General features: G+C 37.7%; 1 protein-coding gene across 1 annotated transcript in view; it reads right to left on the bottom strand.

Moving 5' to 3' along the window:
* The window catches only part of COL21A1 (collagen type XXI alpha 1 chain), a 245,897-nt gene that overhangs the window by 126,530 nt on the left and 99,200 nt on the right, over positions 1-20,167 (bottom strand). Inside the window, exons 4-9 of the mRNA XM_068994096.1 lie at positions 14,342-14,510; positions 11,847-12,063; positions 8,880-9,053; positions 7,707-7,784; positions 5,237-5,245; positions 4,862-4,945 (exon numbers count right to left, since the gene is read on the bottom strand). Coding sequence (XP_068850197.1) covers positions 4,862-4,945; positions 5,237-5,245; positions 7,707-7,784; positions 8,880-9,053; positions 11,847-12,063; positions 14,342-14,510 — 731 coding nt within the window. The remainder of the gene's footprint in view (positions 1-4,861; positions 4,946-5,236; positions 5,246-7,706; positions 7,785-8,879; positions 9,054-11,846; positions 12,064-14,341; positions 14,511-20,167) is intronic.

The following is a 20,167-nucleotide window of genomic DNA, read 5'->3' as shown; positions in this document are numbered from 1 at the left end:
TGATTGCTTACTACATGCTAAACACTGCTCCACAAGATTTGCTTTTGTTCAGTTGCTAAGTCATGTCTGACTCTTTGAGAACCCATTGACTCTAGCTCACCAGTCTCCTCTTTCCACGGAATTTTCCAGGCAAGAATACTGGAGTAGATTGCCATTTCCTTCTCCAGGTGATCTTTCAGACCTGGGTATTGAACCAGCATCTTGTATGTCCTCTGCATTGGCAAAACGGTTCTTTATCATTGAGCGACCAGGGAAGCCCCCTATGAGATCTACCTGTATTCAATTTCTTAATCCTCATAAGAATCCCATGAAGCAGGTAATTTTACTGTTCTCACTTTATATATAAGAAAACTGAGACCCAAGAAGCTTAGGTAACTTGTCCAAGGTCACAAGGCAGCAGTGAGAACTGAGATGGGAACTCAGCTAATTCAACTTTAGACACCATGCTCCTAAAGGCCCCTCTCTCTGCCCACATCAAAATGCAAATTGATCAGAAACCAACCCAGGGAAGGCTAGCAAGATTAACATGGAAACGATTTTCCAAATATATTAAATTAGACATATGACATATAATTACACAACTGTGACTAAATTCTCAATCTACTTTCTTATACTTTAGTTGAAACATGTGCAATTTCAAAAAATAAGTATTCAGCTGAAAAGCAATTCTTACTTATGATGAATTGATTTTGTGCCACAGAATTTCTGAGTTGCTGCCAGGAATGGGAACATCATGGACTAAGTTGAAACATCCCTGCACATGGCCTTGCAAGTGTGCAAATATGAACAAAGTGAGAAGCAATTGCATTTGCAAAAGTAAGCTAATTATTTTAAGTTATTCATCTAAAACAAAGGTCGCTTAGGCCTGAATACCCATGTTTTAAAGCTCTCTTCTCAAAACCCCTGTGCGACTACCCACTGGCCTCCACAGAAGTATCTGACCTAAGACCAATTCCTTTGGTTTTCACCAAAACCAACCTCTTCTCTCCCTCAAAACTCAAATATTAATTCTCTTCAGCTAGAAGGAATCCACTTAGTTTGGGGAAATTAGCATAAATATGTGAACGCCCAGTGATTCCTGAAATTTCCCAAAGGCTTTTGTATTTTAGCCTGAGGCTACTTTGATAACCCAAAGGAATCGCTACTCAGTAGAATTATCAGGGTGAAACAAAGGGCACCAATAAACTTGTAGAAAGAATGGTATTTCAGAAAAAATAAGTTATTAAGAAATTGCTTCTTCCTTAAAAAGAAAGTTGAAAAAATTGCTTTTTTTCCACATTTTCACTCTGTGTGTGTGTGTGTGCTCAGTAGTGTGCAACTCTTTGGGAACCCACAGACGAGCCCACCAGGCTTCCCGTCCATGGACGTTTCCAGGCAAGAATCCTGGAGTGGGTTGCCATTTCCTTCTCTAGGATATCTTCCCGACTCAGGGATCGAATCTACTTTCCTTGCATTTCCTGCACTGGCAGGAAGATTCTGAACATTAGACCAAATGTGGGGAGTTTGTCCCCACAAATGTCCCTTTAGCTATGAAGTGGAGGAAGAAGCTGCCGTTGCATGGACAGGTCTTTTGGAAGGGATTTATTTTTAAACCGGAGATTGCCTGGTTATTTCATATAGAACAAACACATTCCACATGGGTTAATCGGGGGATAGGTGAATCTTTTTCGATCATTTTATAATTCATTAAATAAAAAATATTACTATTAAGCACTACTCTAGACACTGAAATTCCAAAGGAGAACTGAACTAACCTTCACTGCGAAGTGCTTCCATATAAAAATCATTCCCAGAGTATCATTAATTTAGTCACTCTCTTTGACAGTAGGGAGACAGAATGAATAAGCCAGCCTCATTCAGGGGCTTCTCTATGCTTAACAGATTTATTTCTCTATGCTTAGTGATTAGTCCAAGTATGAGCTGTGCTGTGCTTAGTCACTCAGTCTGTCCAACTCTGCCATCCCATGGACTTGAAGCCCATGTCTGCAAGCCTTTGTCTGTGATAATTCTTCAGGCAAGAATACTGGAGTGGTTTCCCATGCCCTCCTCAAGGGGATACTCCCACCCCAGGGATCAAACCCAGGTCTCCCACACTGCAGGCAGATTCTTTACCATCTGAGCCACCAGGGAAGCCCAAGAATACTGGAATGAATAGCCTATCCCTTCTCCAGAGGATCTTCCTGAACCAGGAATCAAACCAAGGTCTCCTACATTGCAGGAAGATTTTTTACCAGCTGAGCTACCAGGGAAGCCCAAGTATGGGCTATCATAGCTAAGTTAACCTGGTTTTACAAAAGGGTTGTCATATTTGTTGGAAGTTCAGAAAACTTGAAGCAGATGACTGACTTTATCTTAGAATCAGCACTTACTCACCCACCCACATGTGAATTTCTCCTCTTTCAGTTTCATGATTTAACTCTCAGCTCCCAGAATCCAATTTCTTGCTACTGGGAAGACTAGATTCTCCTGCACAGATAAGTCTGCCTATGGAAATCTGTAAAACGTTCCAGAGAACATCTAACAAAAATGACCAATACATTCAGCTGGATGTATAGTAAAATCGCTTCATCTTGTTTTAGTTCTGATTCTGTTGGACTAATTAAAAACCTATTAATTTTCCAGGCCAGAAGTTCTCCAAGGGAAGAAAATCTCAGGGTGTTGCTATGGATTCTGTTTTTCACATACAGGTCCCTGATGTGAGTAAGGAACCACCTCCAGGGGAAAGAGCCCTAAAAGGATGGAAGAGTGTGTGTGTGTTCCTGTCCTCCTGCCAGCTCCTCTGAAGAAAATGGAAAGCAGATTAAGAAAGCACGCCAACTTGAAGATCAGTGGAAAACTGCAATTTCACTTAAAGTAGTAGGTGGCAAAGGGGTGAGATGATGACTAAGAAGAGAAAATGAAAATGAGGAACACATGAAACTTGAAAATACTGAAAATCAGAGGCTTTAACAGATAAGACAAAGCATGTGCTAAAAGTTTGCTGTAAGAACATATGTACATAAAACTGGTATCACTTCAAGATGCCTAATGGACCATTGATGAAGATCAGGGTACATCAGGAGGCCCTGGGTGGCTGCCCCCAGAGTGGATGCTCCTTAGAGGCCCTGGAGGCAACCTGACCAGGCGGAAGGTCCTCTGGGCTTAGAGAGGTCAATGTCATGGAACTCTGATTTCCACATGGAAAATCAAATCATCTCTTGCAGATCAAATCATTTCAATGTAAAATATTCCAAGTTAAATAAAGTTGTATAAATATATTTCAAAAGATAGTCTGCTGGTAGGTAGGTCATACCATGCTGCCTTGCAAGGTAAATTGTTTGAGAAGTGTAATGCAGGTATCTTTCCTTTGTGTCAAAATATCCTAAATAACATGGCTACTTTATCAGAAGAACATGTGAATTAATCTTCCTAAATGCAATCTAAAAATTGTTCACAATAACATATTATAAAGGGCTGAAGTCAAATTCCAAGCCAAACAGGTTTATTTTTAATTTATCCTTTTATTTCTTAAATTGTGTTTCTTTCTTAATTTCAAGCTAGGTTTGAAGTGGGTCATACACTATCACCTGAAAATGGATGGGGAAACATACACAAAAGACCAGTATTCAATTTCTCAGATCTCCAAACTAAAATCTGAATTTTTTTAGTTGTGATGATTAAAATTTATCAGAAAATTCCATCTAAATGAATATTATAATTCATATTTAGCAAAATTTATTATGGTCACTTCAGGTAATAAATGATTAATACTCAAAACATTCTCTCTAGCTAAGAAGTCATTTTTATCTAGATGATATTTTTAAATAATATTAAGTAAACAAGATTTGGTTTTCCTTGGTAGCTCAGTTAGTAAAGAATTTGCCTGCAATGCAGGAGACCCCAGTTCGATTCCTGGGTCAGGAGGATCCCTTGGAGAAGGGATAGAATACCCACTCCAGTATTCTTGCCTGTAGAATCCCATGGACAGAGGAGCCTAGCGGGCTATAGTCCATGCTGTCGCAAAGAGTCGGACACGACTGAGCAACTAAGCACAGCACAGCAGCACAAACAAGATTTATCTATAGTGGACAAACCACTTAACATCTCAGTGTCTTAGGCTATGTCTAAGTGATGCCACAATCAGTATCAACTTACTTAAAAAATTCAGTCATTCATATTTAATAGATAGAAACAGATTCAAAATATTATGTAATCATACTTCCAATCATATACAAATGTGTACACAAATGGATATGTTTATACAAATATACACAGAAAATACATATGCACACAAATATATACAGATACACATGCAAATAAAAATGTAAATGCAACTGAGAGATATGCATGTATGAAAATGACTAAAAGAATATACTTTCTAAAAATAATTATTGCATGAGAAGTAAAAAAATGAATGAGTACATATGCACCCCTTTGATTCTCTTTTTAGACTTGGACGTCAAACACAACACTCAAACCAATTTTCAAGTTTTTATTTCATTTGTCTATCTGAAAATCATCTTGACAGATTAAACATTTAGACATTTAAGACCTTAGAACATATCTTTCTTCATTTTTCACCTGATTGTAAGGAAGTATCATTCTTGGGATACAGTAGCAGCCTTAAGGGGAAAAAACACATAGACAAGCAAGCAAACAAAATAATATTCTCCCCCACTTTATTGTGGCGTCAGTTTAAAGTTCAAAGGCCATTACAGATTGGGATACACTTTTTTAAAAAATCACTAAAACTCACCATTTAAACTCTTCTAAGATATTAGGCAGAATATTCACAACAGGCTCAGTGGTGATTAGGAATTTTGTGCTTGCTCAGCTTTAGTTTTTCTGTTTTAACAAAAAAAGCAAGTTAGGTGTTACTCACTTTGGGCCCTTGTTGTCCTGGTTTTCCTGGAGGACAAATACAGGGAGCTGCGGTTGAACCTACATCACTGGGACCGTTGAAGCACTAGAAGACAGAAAAGGAAACATACTACACGGCAAGATGCATACATACGTGTGCACACACGTGTGTCCGTGTGTGTGAAATGGTGAAGACAACTTACATGTACTTTCCAATGATATCTAGCCCAATCCAATAAGAAATTCAGCATCACACAAACAAGCTATGAATACTAGATACACTCAAACCACATAAATGGATTCTATTTCTGTAACATACTTACAATTGATGGAAGGAAGCTAAACAGTCCCACCATGCAAATATTACCATAAGAAGAATAATAGTATCCAGGCCTACCTCACCATTCTGAAAGAAAAACAACAACAAACATGTTTTTCAGACATATTTTGAATGAAATTTCTAAATTATCTTTCTAATTTACAGATATTTCTTTGTCTAGAGTAGAAATAAATGAAGTATCAAAACCAGCAAGAGCTAAAACATTTGACAGCAAACATCCTAGACTTCACTTTCACTTTTCACTTTCATGCATTGGAGAAGGAAATAGCAACCCACTCCAGTGTTCTTGCCTGGAGAATCCCACGGATGGGGGATCCTGGTGGGCTGCCGTCTATGGGGTCGCACAGAGTCAGACACGACTGAAGCGACTTAGCAGCAGCAGCAGCAGCAGCAGCATCCTAAAAAATTACCTATATATGTTAAGGCAATGGCACCCTACTCTAATACTCTTGCCTGGAAAATCCCATGGACAGAGGAGCCTGGTGCGCTGCAGTCCATGGGGTGGCTAAGAGTCGGACACGACTGAGTGACTTCATTTTCAGTTTCATGCACTGGAGAAGGAAATGGCAACCCACTCCAGTGTTCTTGCCTGGAGAATCCCAGGGATGGGGGAGCCTGGTGGGCTGCCGTCTATGGGGTCGCAGAGTCGGATATGACTGAAGTGACTTAGCAGCAGTAGCACATTTATAATAGGATGAAGGAAGGAAATTAGCAATGATGAGAGTGTGCTTGGTAAAATAGCCTCTCAGGAATAAAATTACCTCAAGGTGGGACTTTTATGCTCTCTTGAACTTTCTGGAAATCACTTAGTGAAATGAAAGTCATTCAGTTGTGTCCTATTCTTTGCAACTCCATGGACTGTCATATATCAGGCTCTTCTGTCCACGGAATTCTCCAGAGAGCATAAGAGACTCGGATTCAGTCCCTGGGTCAGAGATATCCCCCGGAGGAGGGCAGGGCAACCCATTCCAGGATTCTTGCCTGGAGAGTCCCATGGACAGAGGAGCCTAGCAGGCTACAGTCCACAGCATTGCAAAGAGTTGGACACAACTGAAGCGACTTAGCACCCTGGAAATCACATGAGAAGCAGAGAAAAAGACAAAACACATCTAAGGAAGTCACAAACTACATCCATTCAATTTTATGCAATTTACTTTATGAAAGCTTCTTGCTAAACAATCTATTTCTTACTGAATAATGCACGATTTTAAATGGGTTAGTAGTCTTTCCAAACAATAACAAATCCAATCAGAAAATGAGAAGATGGGAATAAAGATGAAAAAGGGTAAAACAAACCTGAAGAAGTCACACATGAGAGTGAGGAAGGAGCCATTAAAACACAGAAGGTGGATATGAGAACTCAGAAACTACAGTCTCAAGCTATGCTTCTCTTATGGGAGGCAGGGGGTGGAGTGGCCATGGTCACGGCAAATGTCAGTGGAGAAATACAATAAATCAAGTATGCACAACGACTCTCAAAATGAAACAACTGTTTAATGCTTTTAGGAGAAATTTATATTCCAAGTTATGAGCAGCTAAAATAAACATCATAGTGTTTAAATGAAAGAAATTTATATTCCAAGTTATAAGTATATATAAAACAAAAGTTACAATGTTTCAACAATTAAAGTAGAAAACTCAGAAGAAATCATTTCTAGACGTTTCCATTGTTGATTTTTATTATAGATCTCTTAAAAGCACTGCTCTGTGCTTTCAAATTTTCAAAAGATGTGAATCCATAAGTTACTCACTTTAATAGGGAAAAGGAAGATGATGACAACAAGACTATAACAAGGAAAAGAACCATGTAGGGCTCAAATGTCACTGAGAATTCACACTGTCAAAAAGTTTTACATTCTACCATATCTGCGTTACCAACAATATACCATTTTTTGCCCAGAGAAAAATCAATTTCACACACTCTCACATGTGTATGATCAGACTCTAACATTTTACTTTATTATCTTTTTCTTCCTAATGCATTAAAATCTCTAAAGGAATAGAAAGTTGCTTATATCCGAGAAGTATAACAAAATCTTACCTAACAACAATAAGAAGAAAAGTTTATATTTATTATGGTTTGAGAAAACGTGTAATGGTAATGGACAGGAAAATGAATCATTTTCTACTCTTCAGAATCGTGCCACATAAAGTATTTCACTCACACAATCAATGAAGTTTAGAAACGTGTTTTGCTCACTGGACTTTCAGACAATGAATTCTATCTTTTTCTAGAGCAGGTCCAACCCTGCTTCATTCAAGAAGTGGAACAACAATGACCCCCAGATGATGAAAAAACATTCCCTGTGCTCTTCCATTTACACTTGTACATTAATACATGATAACATAATTTCAATTGTGAACCTCAAAATATGTTTTAATCAATATCATTTTACTTGCACTGAAAATGAAGAAACAGATTAACTCTGTAAGTTAAATTCAAGCTCACATGCTATCTGCATTCTATTTATTGCTTTGAAAGTACTGAAGCAACACCTGGTGGAAAAAAATAATTCATCCTACTCACAAATCCAGGTATTTCACACGCTGTCTCCCGGTTGTTCTGCTCTGGGTCACAGTAGATTCGTAGCTTTTGGACATCAAACTGGAAACACAAAACCAGTCAAGTTAAAGTTGAGGCCCAAAAAAAAAAAAAAAAAGTTGAGGCCCAAACAAATTGCTTATAAAAAGCAACTCAGATGCACAGAAGCAGTCACTGTAGTCAACAATAATGTGACACAGATCAAAGCACTAATCTTTGATAACAATAAAATACAATAAATAACAAAAACACAAAATTTGAATTCTTGACATATAGCATAAAGATGTGAAAATGTAACTTCCAAGGAAAACTTTCCTAGCACCAAACACAAATCTCTGGTTTCCTTGGGAAACCCAGTGGTACTTATGTAGTATCCTTGTATTAAGAGCTCCTCGAGAAAGCGTTTCCTGGGCCACTGAAAAGCTTCCCCAGGCTTTCTGTGTTCACCCTATATCTCTCCACGTTCCTGATCACACAGAGGAGGCTCAAGAAACCATCTTTGGTTTCCAAGATTTAGTTGTTGGCACAGAGAGCTGTGTGATGAGTAAACCCAGCACCTATTACTATTTAAATATTTACTACAGTTTGACATTAATACACAGAGACCACAATCACACATCTGAATATGACACCATCTTCTCTTAGTAGAAACAGGGTGAGAAAAACATACCTTTTCAAATAACGGATTTTTCAAGACATGGCTTGAAATATACACCTCTCAAACCATAATAGATATGCTAGTTTAAAAGAATACCAAAACAGTCACAGTTTTGCTTATGAAAATCCTGACACACATTAATCTAATTTTATCCTCACAGCTGCAAAGAAACTTTTATAACTACCACTCACAATTTTAATCATATTGTCTTTTCCAAATTCATGATATAATCGATGCTTCTCCTGAGAAATATGAAATTAATGTTTCATAAAAACATAGAATTCTACCATGAATGCAGGAGAACATATTTCTAAGAATTATTTTATTAAGTCTGATTTTTCATTTTCATACATACACACAAACATACAATTTCACTAATGAACTGACCACTTTTTGATTAAGTCCCTTAAAGGAATTAAGTTAAATATAATTATATGCAATAAGTACCATCACTAAAGCTCCATTTTATAGGATGCAGAAAGCAAATCATTTTTACTCACCTGAACAGTTTCTTCTTTCCCAGAGTATTTTCCAATTTGGGTTTGCCCACTGATGAAGATCCCTAACACTGGATGTAATGGCTTGTTTTCAATTTGTTGATCATCAATATACAGAGTTACATCTTGTTCTGTTACTAAGAGACGAATCTGATGCCAGCCTTCATCAAATAATGTCTATAGGAAGAGAATATAGGAGATTCATAAAGAGAATTCCTAACAATCTTGTATTTTCTTTGTCTCTATTCTTTAGTCATCAACCATAAATCCATACCACACAGATTGGCTGTATCATATTCTAACTCATCCTGACCCGAGCTGGGTCCCAAAGGCCAACACCCATCAATCACTTTATTAATCCCTACATGAGTTTCCATCGCACATTCCAAAGTAGCTGGACCAAAGTATTTGTGGAAAAAACTCCCTCAAGGTCACAGATAAGTTCCTAAAGTCCAATTCAAGTGGCTTCTTTTATCTTTTCATCCTACGTACTTCGTGACATCTGTGTATCATGTAACTAGTCCATCCACTGTGACAGTCTCCCCCAAATCTTCTCCTGATCTCCACAAAATGATATTAATAATATCCTCAGTTTTTAAACCACAGCAAGCACCCTTACCTTCTTCTCCTTACCTCAGTTGCCATAACAGGTAGATGCAAAATTCCAGCAAGGATGTGTTTAAGGCACAACTCAGATTCACTTCTCCATTGCCCTTCTCATTGTCACAATTTAGGCTCACAGGTATCTTGCTTTGTTTGAATAATTTTTAAACCCATCTCAATCCCTGTCCCTTCCCTCTCCAAGCCAACCTTCTTCCCTCTACTAGAATTAATCTCATGCCCCCATCCTAATAATTTCTGTATTCCTAGGACAAAGCCCAATTCCAGGGAAGAATCAAAGGTATTCTTTATGAAAGAAGGAAAAGGAGCAGAAGAGAGAGCTGCTTAGATCCTGACAGGACAGTGATCAAGACTTTTTGATGGAATTCCATCACTGACTGAACAAAATTCAAAACCGTGTGTACAGTTCCCAGGTCCGTGTTTACATATAAGATACAAGTTTGAACTTATACCTGGCTCGCTTTTTGTGTGCATAAGTATGTTATACTCGAAACACAGGGGGCGCCACATTCTATGCTCTAAATGAAAACCCTGCACTTTACTACACGTGACTCCTTAGAAATGAACCAAGATTTCCGTGTCCTGTCTCTCCATCAAAATCCTATACATCTTGCAAAGCCCATTCCAGAAGCCAACTCATTTATGAAGACTTGCCCACATTTTGTATTGGAATCCACTTTTTCTTCCACCTTCCACATTTTGCACTTCTATGGGATACCAGAAGCACTGAATATTACATTATAAATAAGTTCATTTAGGTGAGAAACATGCCATATTCATTTGTTACTACTTACAGAAACCAGCACATCGTCTTTAATGAAAATGGCAGACAACAATGTTTTAAGTTTATTCTTCTCACCAAATGAAGAAATTGCAAAAATGCATAGTTCCATGTATAGCCTTTTATATTTCCTAAATTATATAACATGCTATTAGACGCAATCCACTCCAGTACTATTGCCTGGAAAATCCCATGGACAGAGGAGCCTGGTAGGCTACAGCCCATGGAGTCGCAAAGAGTCAGACACGACTGAGCGACTTCACTTTCACTTTCAGACTGTTATAATAATAATCAAAATGTAATTGCTTTTATCATGATATCTGTATTCTGAACACATTTGACTCGGAAAATACACTTTTACTTTTAGTTTATGTATTTTATTAAATATATGTTTCTTTGGGGGATATAAACTGTCCCCCTAATAAATGCAAATTCTATATCATTATCTACCTGTATTTAATGTTCTGACAAATATGACTTTACTTCAATACCCTGTAGGACATAGCAGTATAAAGCAGACCAACATGGACTTTGAAACTGACCAGACCTAAATTAAATTCCTGATGTCACAACTTAACTAGCCATGCTAGTTAAGGGAGAACTTAATATACTTGAACATTTTTTTTTCTGTAAAATGAGAGCAATAGCTCCTTCCTTGGGTGGTTATTATAATTAAATATTGCTGGCACTTAGAAACAAGCACTGAAAATATAATTTTCCCCACCCCATAATCTCACATGAATTAAGACATATCTTCACTAAAATTGAGTAGCCATATGATCCACTCCTGCTTATATATCCAGACAATATACTATACTTCAGACAAAACTATACTTCAAAAAGATACATGCATCCCTATGTTCATAGAAGCACTATTTACAATAGCCAAGACATAGAAACAACTTAAATGTCCATCAACAGATGAATGCACAAAGATGTTATATATATTTACGTATGTTTTATATATATAAAAAGAATGAAGTAATGCCATCTGCAGCAACATGGGTTAGATTATCATACTAACTGAAGCAAGCCAGAAAGAGAAAGACAAACACAGTGTGATATCACTGATATCTGGAATCTAAAATAGGACACAGACAAACTGATTTAAGAAACAGAAACAGACTCACAGACATAGAGGACAAAACTGTGGCTGGCAAGAAGGAAGGGGTGGGGGGTGGAGTATGAGTCTGGGATTAGTAGATGCAGACTGTTACATATGCAATGGACAAATGACAAGGTCCTTTCCACTGTACAGCAGAGAGTGTTATATTCAATATCCTGTGAGAAACCATAATGGACAAGAATATGAAAACAAATAACATATATGTATAAATGAATAATTCTGCTGTATACCAGAAATTAATACAACACTGTAAATCAACTATACTCCAATAATTAAAAAAAATACTAATTGTCTTCCTTTGCTGCTTTTATTCAGTAAGCAAAATTACATTAGGAAATCAATATCTTTTCAGTCATGTTAAATTATGGCTCTCCTCTCCCAAAACACATCAACTTGATGCTAATTCCCCGTGAATAACACAGTCATACCTAGGCATCTTTACCTTAACTCGAGGGTCAGCAAAGGTGACCACTTGTGAGCCATTAATGATGCTGGTTGTTGTAAATAATAATGTTTTATCCACTCCATTTAAGGTAACTGCTATTTGTGGCCTTCCATCAATGGTTAAAATTCTCCATAAATCCCACATTTTCTTGACCTTAAATCTCTGAGTGGAGACAAATACGTATGATGGAGGAAGACCTTCCGGGAAAACATTACTGGAAAAAGAAGACTGTGTATAAGCTTAAAGAATTCTCAACATGTCTACAGATTTATCAAGAAAAAACTATATCAACATACAACATTATGGGGGGATGGGAGAGAGGTTCAAAAGGGAGGGGATATCTGTATACATATAGCTGATTCACTTTACTGTACAGCAGAAACTAGCACATTGTAAAGCAATTATGCTTCCCTGGTGATTCAGATGGTAAAGAATCTGCCTGAAGTGAGGTAGACCCGGGTTCAATCCCTGGGTAGGGAAGATGCCCTGGAGAAGGAAATGGCAATCCACCCCATTATTCTTTGTGTGTGTGTGTGTGTGTGTTTTACTTTATTTTACTTTACAATACTGTATTTGTTTTGCCATACATTGACATGAATCCACCACGGGTGTATACAAGCTCCCAATCCTGAATCCCCCTCCCACCTCCCACCCCATATCATCACTCTGGATAATCCCCATGCACCAGCCCCAAGCATCCTGTGTCCTGTATCGAACATAGACTGGCACTTCGTTTCTTACATGATAGTATACATGTTTCAGTGCCATTCTCCCAAATCATCCCACCCTTTCCCTCTCCCTCAGAGTCCAAAAGTCTGTTCTATACATCTGTGTCTCTTTTGCTGTCTCACATACAGGGTCATCATTATCATCTTTCTAAATTCCGTATACATGTGTCAGTATACTGTATTGGTGTTTTTCTTTCTGGCTTACTTCACTCTGTATAATAGGCTCCGGTTTCATCCATCTCATTAGAACTGATTCAAATGTATTCTTTTTAATGGCTGATATGAGTACACATATCCCTTGTATATATGTACCACAGCTTTCTTATCCATTCATCTGCTGATGGACATCTAGGTTGCCTCCATGTCCTGGCTATTATAAACAGTGCTGCAATGAACATTGGGGTACATGTGTCTCTTTCAATTCTGGTTTCCTCAGTGTGTATGCCCAGCAGTGGGATTGCTGGGTCATAAGGCAGCTCTATTTGCAATTTTTAAAGGAATCTCCACACTGTTTTCCATAGTGGCTGTACTAGTTTGCATTCTCACCAACAGTGTAAGAGGGTTCCCTTTTCTCCATACCCTCTCCAGCATTTATTGCTTGTAGACTTTTGGATCGCAGCCATTCTGACTGGTGTGAAATGGAACCTCATTGTGGTCTTGATTTGCATTTCTCTGATAATGAGTGATGTTGAGCATCTTTTCATGTGTTTGTTAGCCATCCGTATGTCTTCTTTGGAGAAATGCCTATTTAGTTCTTTGGCCCATCTTTTGATTATGTCGTTTATTTCTCTGGAGTTGAACTGCAGGAGTTGCTTGTATATTTTTGAGATTAGTTGTTTGTCAGTTGCTTCATTTGGTATTATTTTCTCCCATTCTGAAGGCTGTCTTTTCACCTTACTTATAGTTTCCTTTGTTGTGCAGAAGCTTTTCATTTTAATTAGGTCCCATTTGTTTATTTTTGCTTTTATTTCCAGTATTCTGGGAGGTGGATCATAGAGGATCCTGCTGTGATTTATGTCAGAGAGTGTTTTGCCTATGTTCTCCTCTAGGAGTTTTATGGTTTCTGGTCTTACATTTAGATCTTTAATCCATTTTGAGTTTATTTTCATGTGCGGTGTTAGAAAGTGATCTAGTTTCATTCTTTCACAAGTGGTTGACCAGTTTTCCCAGCACCACTTGTTAAAGAGATTGTCTTTACTCCATTGTATATTCTTGCCTCCTTTGTCGAAGATAAGGTGTCCATAGGTGTGTGGATTTATCTCTGGGCCTAAAGAAACTAAAGACCTATATATCGAAAACTATAAAACACTGATGAAAGAAATCAAAGAGGACACTAATAGATGGAGAAATATACCATGTTCATGGATGGGAAGAATCAATATAGTGAACATGAGTATACTACCCAAAGCAATCTACAAATTCAATGCAATCCCTATCAAGCTACCAGCAGTATTTTTCACAGAACTAGAACAAATAATTTCAAGATTTTTATGGAAATACAAAAAACCTCGAGTAGCCAAAGCAATCTTGAGAAAGAAGAATGGAACTGGAGGAATCAACTTGCCTGACTTCAGGCTCTACTACAAAGCCACAGTCATTAAGACAGTATGGTACTGGCACCCCAGTATTCTTACCTGAAGAATACCATGGACAGAGGAGACTGGTGGGCTACAGTTCACAGGGTCACAAAGAATTGGACATAACTGAGTAACTAACACACACAAAAATAATAAAATAAAATAGAAAAATACATATAATATTTACCTTGTGAATTCTGATAAATCAACTTTTGATGTTATTTCATATCCTTTAATCTTTGTTGGTGAAAGCTGAATTCTCTTCTTAGCCTTTTTCTTTATACCCAAGCCTAAAAGAATATCAAACCCCTTCTCATCACGTGCTGCCACGGGAATTCGTGTTGGACAGACAGATTCTATGAAGGAAAAGGCGTAAAAGTTGATTAATCATGGGTTACTTCAACAGAAAAGAAAATTAAGGGAGGAATAAAGAACATAGAATTCTAAAATCTCTATATGCACGCAAATGTATGTAAATGTATTTCTGAGAAAACGTTTTTGTTTTCAGGGTGTTTTTGTTACTTGACAATGGAGTCTTAATTGTCTTCTTTCTCCCTAAAATGGGATGAAATGTAAGATGAATATTTGTTCATGAACTGTTTTAAGGGCCACACTGTGCTGAAGCTTACACTTCACTATTTTAACTAAGAGGCAACGAAACACCTGGCCTGTGGTAAAGGCAGGCTGGAGCAGGATTTCTGCTTCTCATCCAGGATTGTCCAGGAGTCACACACCCTTGGATACTGCTCTTGAACTTCTTGGATCCAGGAGAAGAACTCTGCTTGCCTGCTTGCTTTCCCAGCATTTGAGAGGTAAAAAAAAAAACATGTGTGTTGCTCCTTATACTCTTTCCAGTTCTAGCAGTTTATAATCTTACAGTTCAAATGTCGCTGGATCTCTCACTCTGGAAAAACCTTAACTGTGGGTCTTTTCTGTTCATGGAAATTCTTCAAATGAGCCTATTATCTCATCTATGATTAATCAGATTATACATTCTATTAATCACATTCATAAATGAATAAAGAATTTTTCCTTAAGAAGAGTCATTAAGGTTTGCATTATATAGTCATGTATACAAATTATAAAAATGTGATGTGCTTTTCAATTATCTAGGAAAGTAGTGTCTCAAATTATGTGGAAAACTCTGTACAGTTGAAATGCTATTAAGCTGTTATACTGTAGGAATGTTGCAATATTTTCAGATTCTTCCAAGGCTATCATATAATATACACACTGAGCCTGACTGCTTATATTTTATAGAGCAGCTAACAGAATATAAATAGAAGAACCTCCACAAAATGTGCTTTAAGATAAGCATTCTCCTGAAAAACATTAAAGAGAGGGAACAGTATCATATTTATCCTATAATAAAAAGTAATGGATGGATTTTATTAGGTCAATAATACTGTCATAACGTTTAGCACAAAATACTGAAATTAATTAAAGCTTTGTTATAAATAAAATTAGATGTATTCCTGAAAAGATACAGATATTTGCATCTCCAGACCTGAGGATGCTGAGTTGTTTTTAGCTTGCTTGTTTGTTTCTTATTTTGTTTTTGCTTTGTTTGGCTTCAGTTGTCTGTTTATTTGTTTTGGCCACACAGCACAGCATGCGAGATCTTAGTTCCTGACCAGGGATCAAACTTATGCTCTGTGTAGCGGAATCTTGGTGTCTTAACGACTAGACAGCCGGGGAAGTCCTGGATTTTTGCTATTTTAATAGCTTTATTGAGGTAAATTGATATATAATAAATCACACATAAAGTTTACAATCTAATAAGTTTTGACACGTGTATATACCTGTGAAACCAACTCCACTGACAAAGCAATGAACATGTGCATCAGCCTCAAAAATTTCCTTACATTCCCTGCAATCTGTTCCTGACACCATTCATGATCCCAATCCCATCTGCATTCTCAGGCACCGCTGATATGTCTTCTGTCACTACAAATAAGTTTGAATTTCATATAATTCTATAGCAATGGAAGCGTATTGTAAGTCCTCTTTCTTGTCTGGCTTCTTTCATGCAGCATGATTATTTTAGATCCACTCTGGCTATTGTTTCAGTTGTTCATTCTTTTTGGATGCTGATTAGTGTCCATTGTATGGATATATCACAATTATCTACACACTTGCTGATGGACATTTGTATCATTAATATTGGAAATATTGGAAATAAAATTAAGTTTTCATATAAATAGAATTAGATGTATCCTTGGGAAGGGAAGGGTATTTTCCTCTTGGATCAGAGGTTGCTGAGTTTTGAAGGACCTAATCAATCACATCCTTCTTCCTCTAGGAAGCTTAGTGCTAACTGATGGAAGATACAGAGACTGTGCAAGCAGAAGGTGCTGGTTAGGGATGTGAACCACTGAGTCTGATGAGACAGTGAACTCTAATTAACCACCCCTGCCTGGCAGCCCAGCAGGACTGATTCATTCCCCACCACCCGAGAAACAGGACTTGCCTCTAAGCTCACATAGGATCCACAGAGAAAATGGAGCTCCAGCTTCACAAACCTGTCCATCCAAAAAGAAAAAGCTAAAGGGACTTTGCCAACATGACCATCTACTTATCTCAGATGCCTTTATCTGAAGATGCATTTTCTCATCAGTGGTAAGGAGTGAAAGAAAGTGGAGAAAGTCAATCTACATACTCACTGCAGCATTGCTTTTAATTTGAAAGAATGAGAACTCCCCAAAAAACTTTGCCTGCACCTAGACAAAAGCCAGCTTAAGTGAACTTTGAGCAGAGAAGTGACAAATTAGACTTCACTATTAAACCAACTTTACATTTCAAAATAACCCATGTTCTGACAAATATTAATCTTTTACTACGTTACTGAATTAATTTGTCTTTTCATCTCTACTTAAAATTGAAATTTCTTATCACTTAAAAACTCATTTTAATGTAAAATCAAGACAACTTATTAAAAGAAGAGCTAGTCTAGCTGAAGCTCCTCCACATGAAAACACAAGAAGCAGGGAACAAATGTGGTAATAATGCTGTATTCAGTCCACTTCAGTTCAGTCACTCAGTCGTGTCTGACTCTTTGTGACCCCATGAACTGCAGCACGCCAGGCCTCCCTGTCCGTCACCAACTCCCAGAGTTCACTCAGACCCACGTCCATCAAGTCAGTGATGCCATCCAACCATCTCATCCTCTATCGTCCCCTTCTCCTCCTGCCCCCAATCCCTCCCAGCATCAGAGTCTTTCCAATGAGTCAACTCTTCGATGAGGTGGCCAAAGTACTGGGGTTTCAGCTTTAGCATCAGTTCTTCCAATGAACACCCAGGACTGATTTCCTTTAGAATGGACTAGTTGGATCTCCTTGCAGTCCAAGGGACTCTCAAGAATCTTCTCCAACACCACAGTTCAAAAGCATCAATTCTTTGGTGCTCAGCTTTCTTTACAGTCCAACTCTCACATCCATACATGACCACTGGAAAAACCATAGCCTTGACTAGACAGACCTTTATTGGCAAAGTAATGTCTCTGCTTTTGAATATGCTATCTAGGTTGGTCATAACTTTGCTTCTAAAGAGTAAGCATCTTTTAATTTCATGGCTGCAATCACCATCTGCAGTGATTTTGGAGCCCCCAAAAATACAGTCTGACACTGTTTCCACTGTTTCCCCATCTATTTCCCATGAAGTGATGGGACCAGATGCCATGATCTTCGTTTTCTGAATGTTGAGCTTTAAGCCAACTTTTTCACTCTCCTCTTTCACTTTCATCAAGAAGCTTTTTAATTCCTCTTCACTTTCTGCCGTAAGGGTGGTGTCATCTGCATATCTGAGGTTATTGATATTTCAGCAATCTTGATTCCAGCTTGTGCTTCTTCCAGCCCAACATTTCTCAGGATGTACTCTGCATAGAAGTTAAATAAGCAGGGTGACAATATACAGCCTTGATGTACTCCTTTTCCTATTTGGAACCAGTGTGTTGTTCCATGTCCAGTTCTAACTGTTGCTTCCTGACCTGCATATAGGTTTCTCAAGAGGCAGGTCAGGTGGTCTGGTATTCCCATCTCTTTCAGAATTGTCCACAGTATATTGTGATCCACACAGTCAAAGGCTTTGGCATAGTCAATAAAGCAGAAATAGATGTTTTTCTGGAACTCTCCTGCTTTTTTGATGATCCAGCAGATGTTGACAATTTGATCTCCGGTTCCTCTGCCTTTTATAAAACTAGCTTGAACATCTGGAAGTTCAAGGTTCACATATTGCTGAAGCCTGGCTTGGAGAATTTAGAGCATTACTTTAGGCTGTATTACATAACTGAACTCGTAAATCAATAAATTAAATTCTTCCTGCCATTATGATGCAAGATTTGTTCCTGGCAGGGGGCAGGGTAATACAGAACAACATGAAGCCTCATTTGAAATGCGTTTGATTTAAAACTGCAAAAGAAAGAACTTTATTTGAAAAGAAAATGTGTTAAACATTATAGCATAGGAATATTCCTATTTGAATTGCTCTTTTGATTTGTTTTACCAAAGAGAAGTTATAAGATATTAGACAAAGAGCTCCAACTGAAGATCAGAATCTGAGGTTTAGACCAAAGCCTTCCTCTTAACCTCTCATGAGCCTCTGGCTTCTCATCTGTGAAGTGAGAATAATGCTCTCCTTCACAGGGCTTGTCTGATGATCAATTGCATTGATGTATATGGAAATGCTTCATAACTTCAAAATAGCATGCAAGTGCGGGGAATAAAGCAAGTACTGTGTTCATCCTTTTTCTATAATCAAGTCTTTTGCACTGTATTCTATTAATAATCTCCAGGATTGTACAGGAAACGGTGTGGCACGGTGCATGAAATCAAAAATGTCTATCAGTAATCACAATATAGCCATGGTTTCATTAATATCTAGCACATCTCATTAGTGATCATGCATGCTCAGCTGTGAACAGCTCTTTGCAACCATACAGACTGAAGCCTGCCAGGCTCCTCTGTCCATGGAATTTTCCAGCAAGAACACTGCAGTGGGTTGCCATGCCCTCCTCCAGGGGATCTTCCCAACCCAGGGATCTAACCCGTGTCTACTATGTCTCCTGCATTGCAGGCAGATTGTTTACCACTTGAGCCATCAGGGAAGCCCTCTCATTAGGGAAAATGTATTTAAATAATTACATTTTATTTTTCTTAAGGCTTTCAATTTTTTAATTGTAAAGTAAACATAAAATTTATCATTTTGACTATTTTTAAGTGTAAATTCACTACCATTAAGTATATTCAAATGTTGTATAACCACCACCACTATTCAGGGAACCAGAAAAGAAAACAAGGAAAAACCACTAAATCAGAAAAGCTTCAATTTTCAGAAATAGAAACTTTGTACCCATTGGACAATAACTCCTCACTTCTCTCTTCTCAGCCCCCGCTATCCTCATATTTTCTTGAAGGAATAATCTTTCTTCCCTATTTGCTCACTTAGAAGAACAATAAAATATCCTCATACACCAGAATTGAAAAGTAAAATGTAGCTAAAATACTCAAATACAGTTTGTAAGTTTGCATACACTAGCTATGGGAAACAGGTAAAAGAAAGTTTCCATACATAAAAACCTACTTTGATCGCCAACCAACAATTGTTCCAAAACCTTCCAGGGAAATAAAGGTAAATAACTAACTTCTCTATAGTGTCCTAAAAAGATGTATGCATAAGCATACAACCAATTTCCACTGGAAAATGGAAATAAAAATTGGAACTTGGAAGTTATTTGAAGGACCAAGAAAATCAAATGCTAACAGAGTCAGTCAGAGGATAATACTCACAACAGGTAAGTTGAACAATCTAGATAAAGCAAGTTAGTTTGAAGAAGTACATTTAGGAGCAAGGATAAAAAAAGAAAAAGAGCTCAAGATCTAAGTTCACAAGTGCAGGAAACTAAACAGTTGTTAATTTTAGCCCAATATGTTCCGAGAGTATTCAGGAAAGGAATGTTTTCTGGAACAATAGATCACTCCAACTTATTTTAAACACTAGGGTGCAGTAAAAATTGTTT

The sequence above is a fragment of the Capricornis sumatraensis genome, chromosome 22 (assembly GCF_032405125.1).
Source record: "Capricornis sumatraensis isolate serow.1 chromosome 22, serow.2, whole genome shotgun sequence".
NCBI classification, from domain to species: Eukaryota; Metazoa; Chordata; class Mammalia; order Artiodactyla; family Bovidae; genus Capricornis; species Capricornis sumatraensis.
This window is presented reverse-complemented; position numbering and strand designations above follow the sequence as displayed.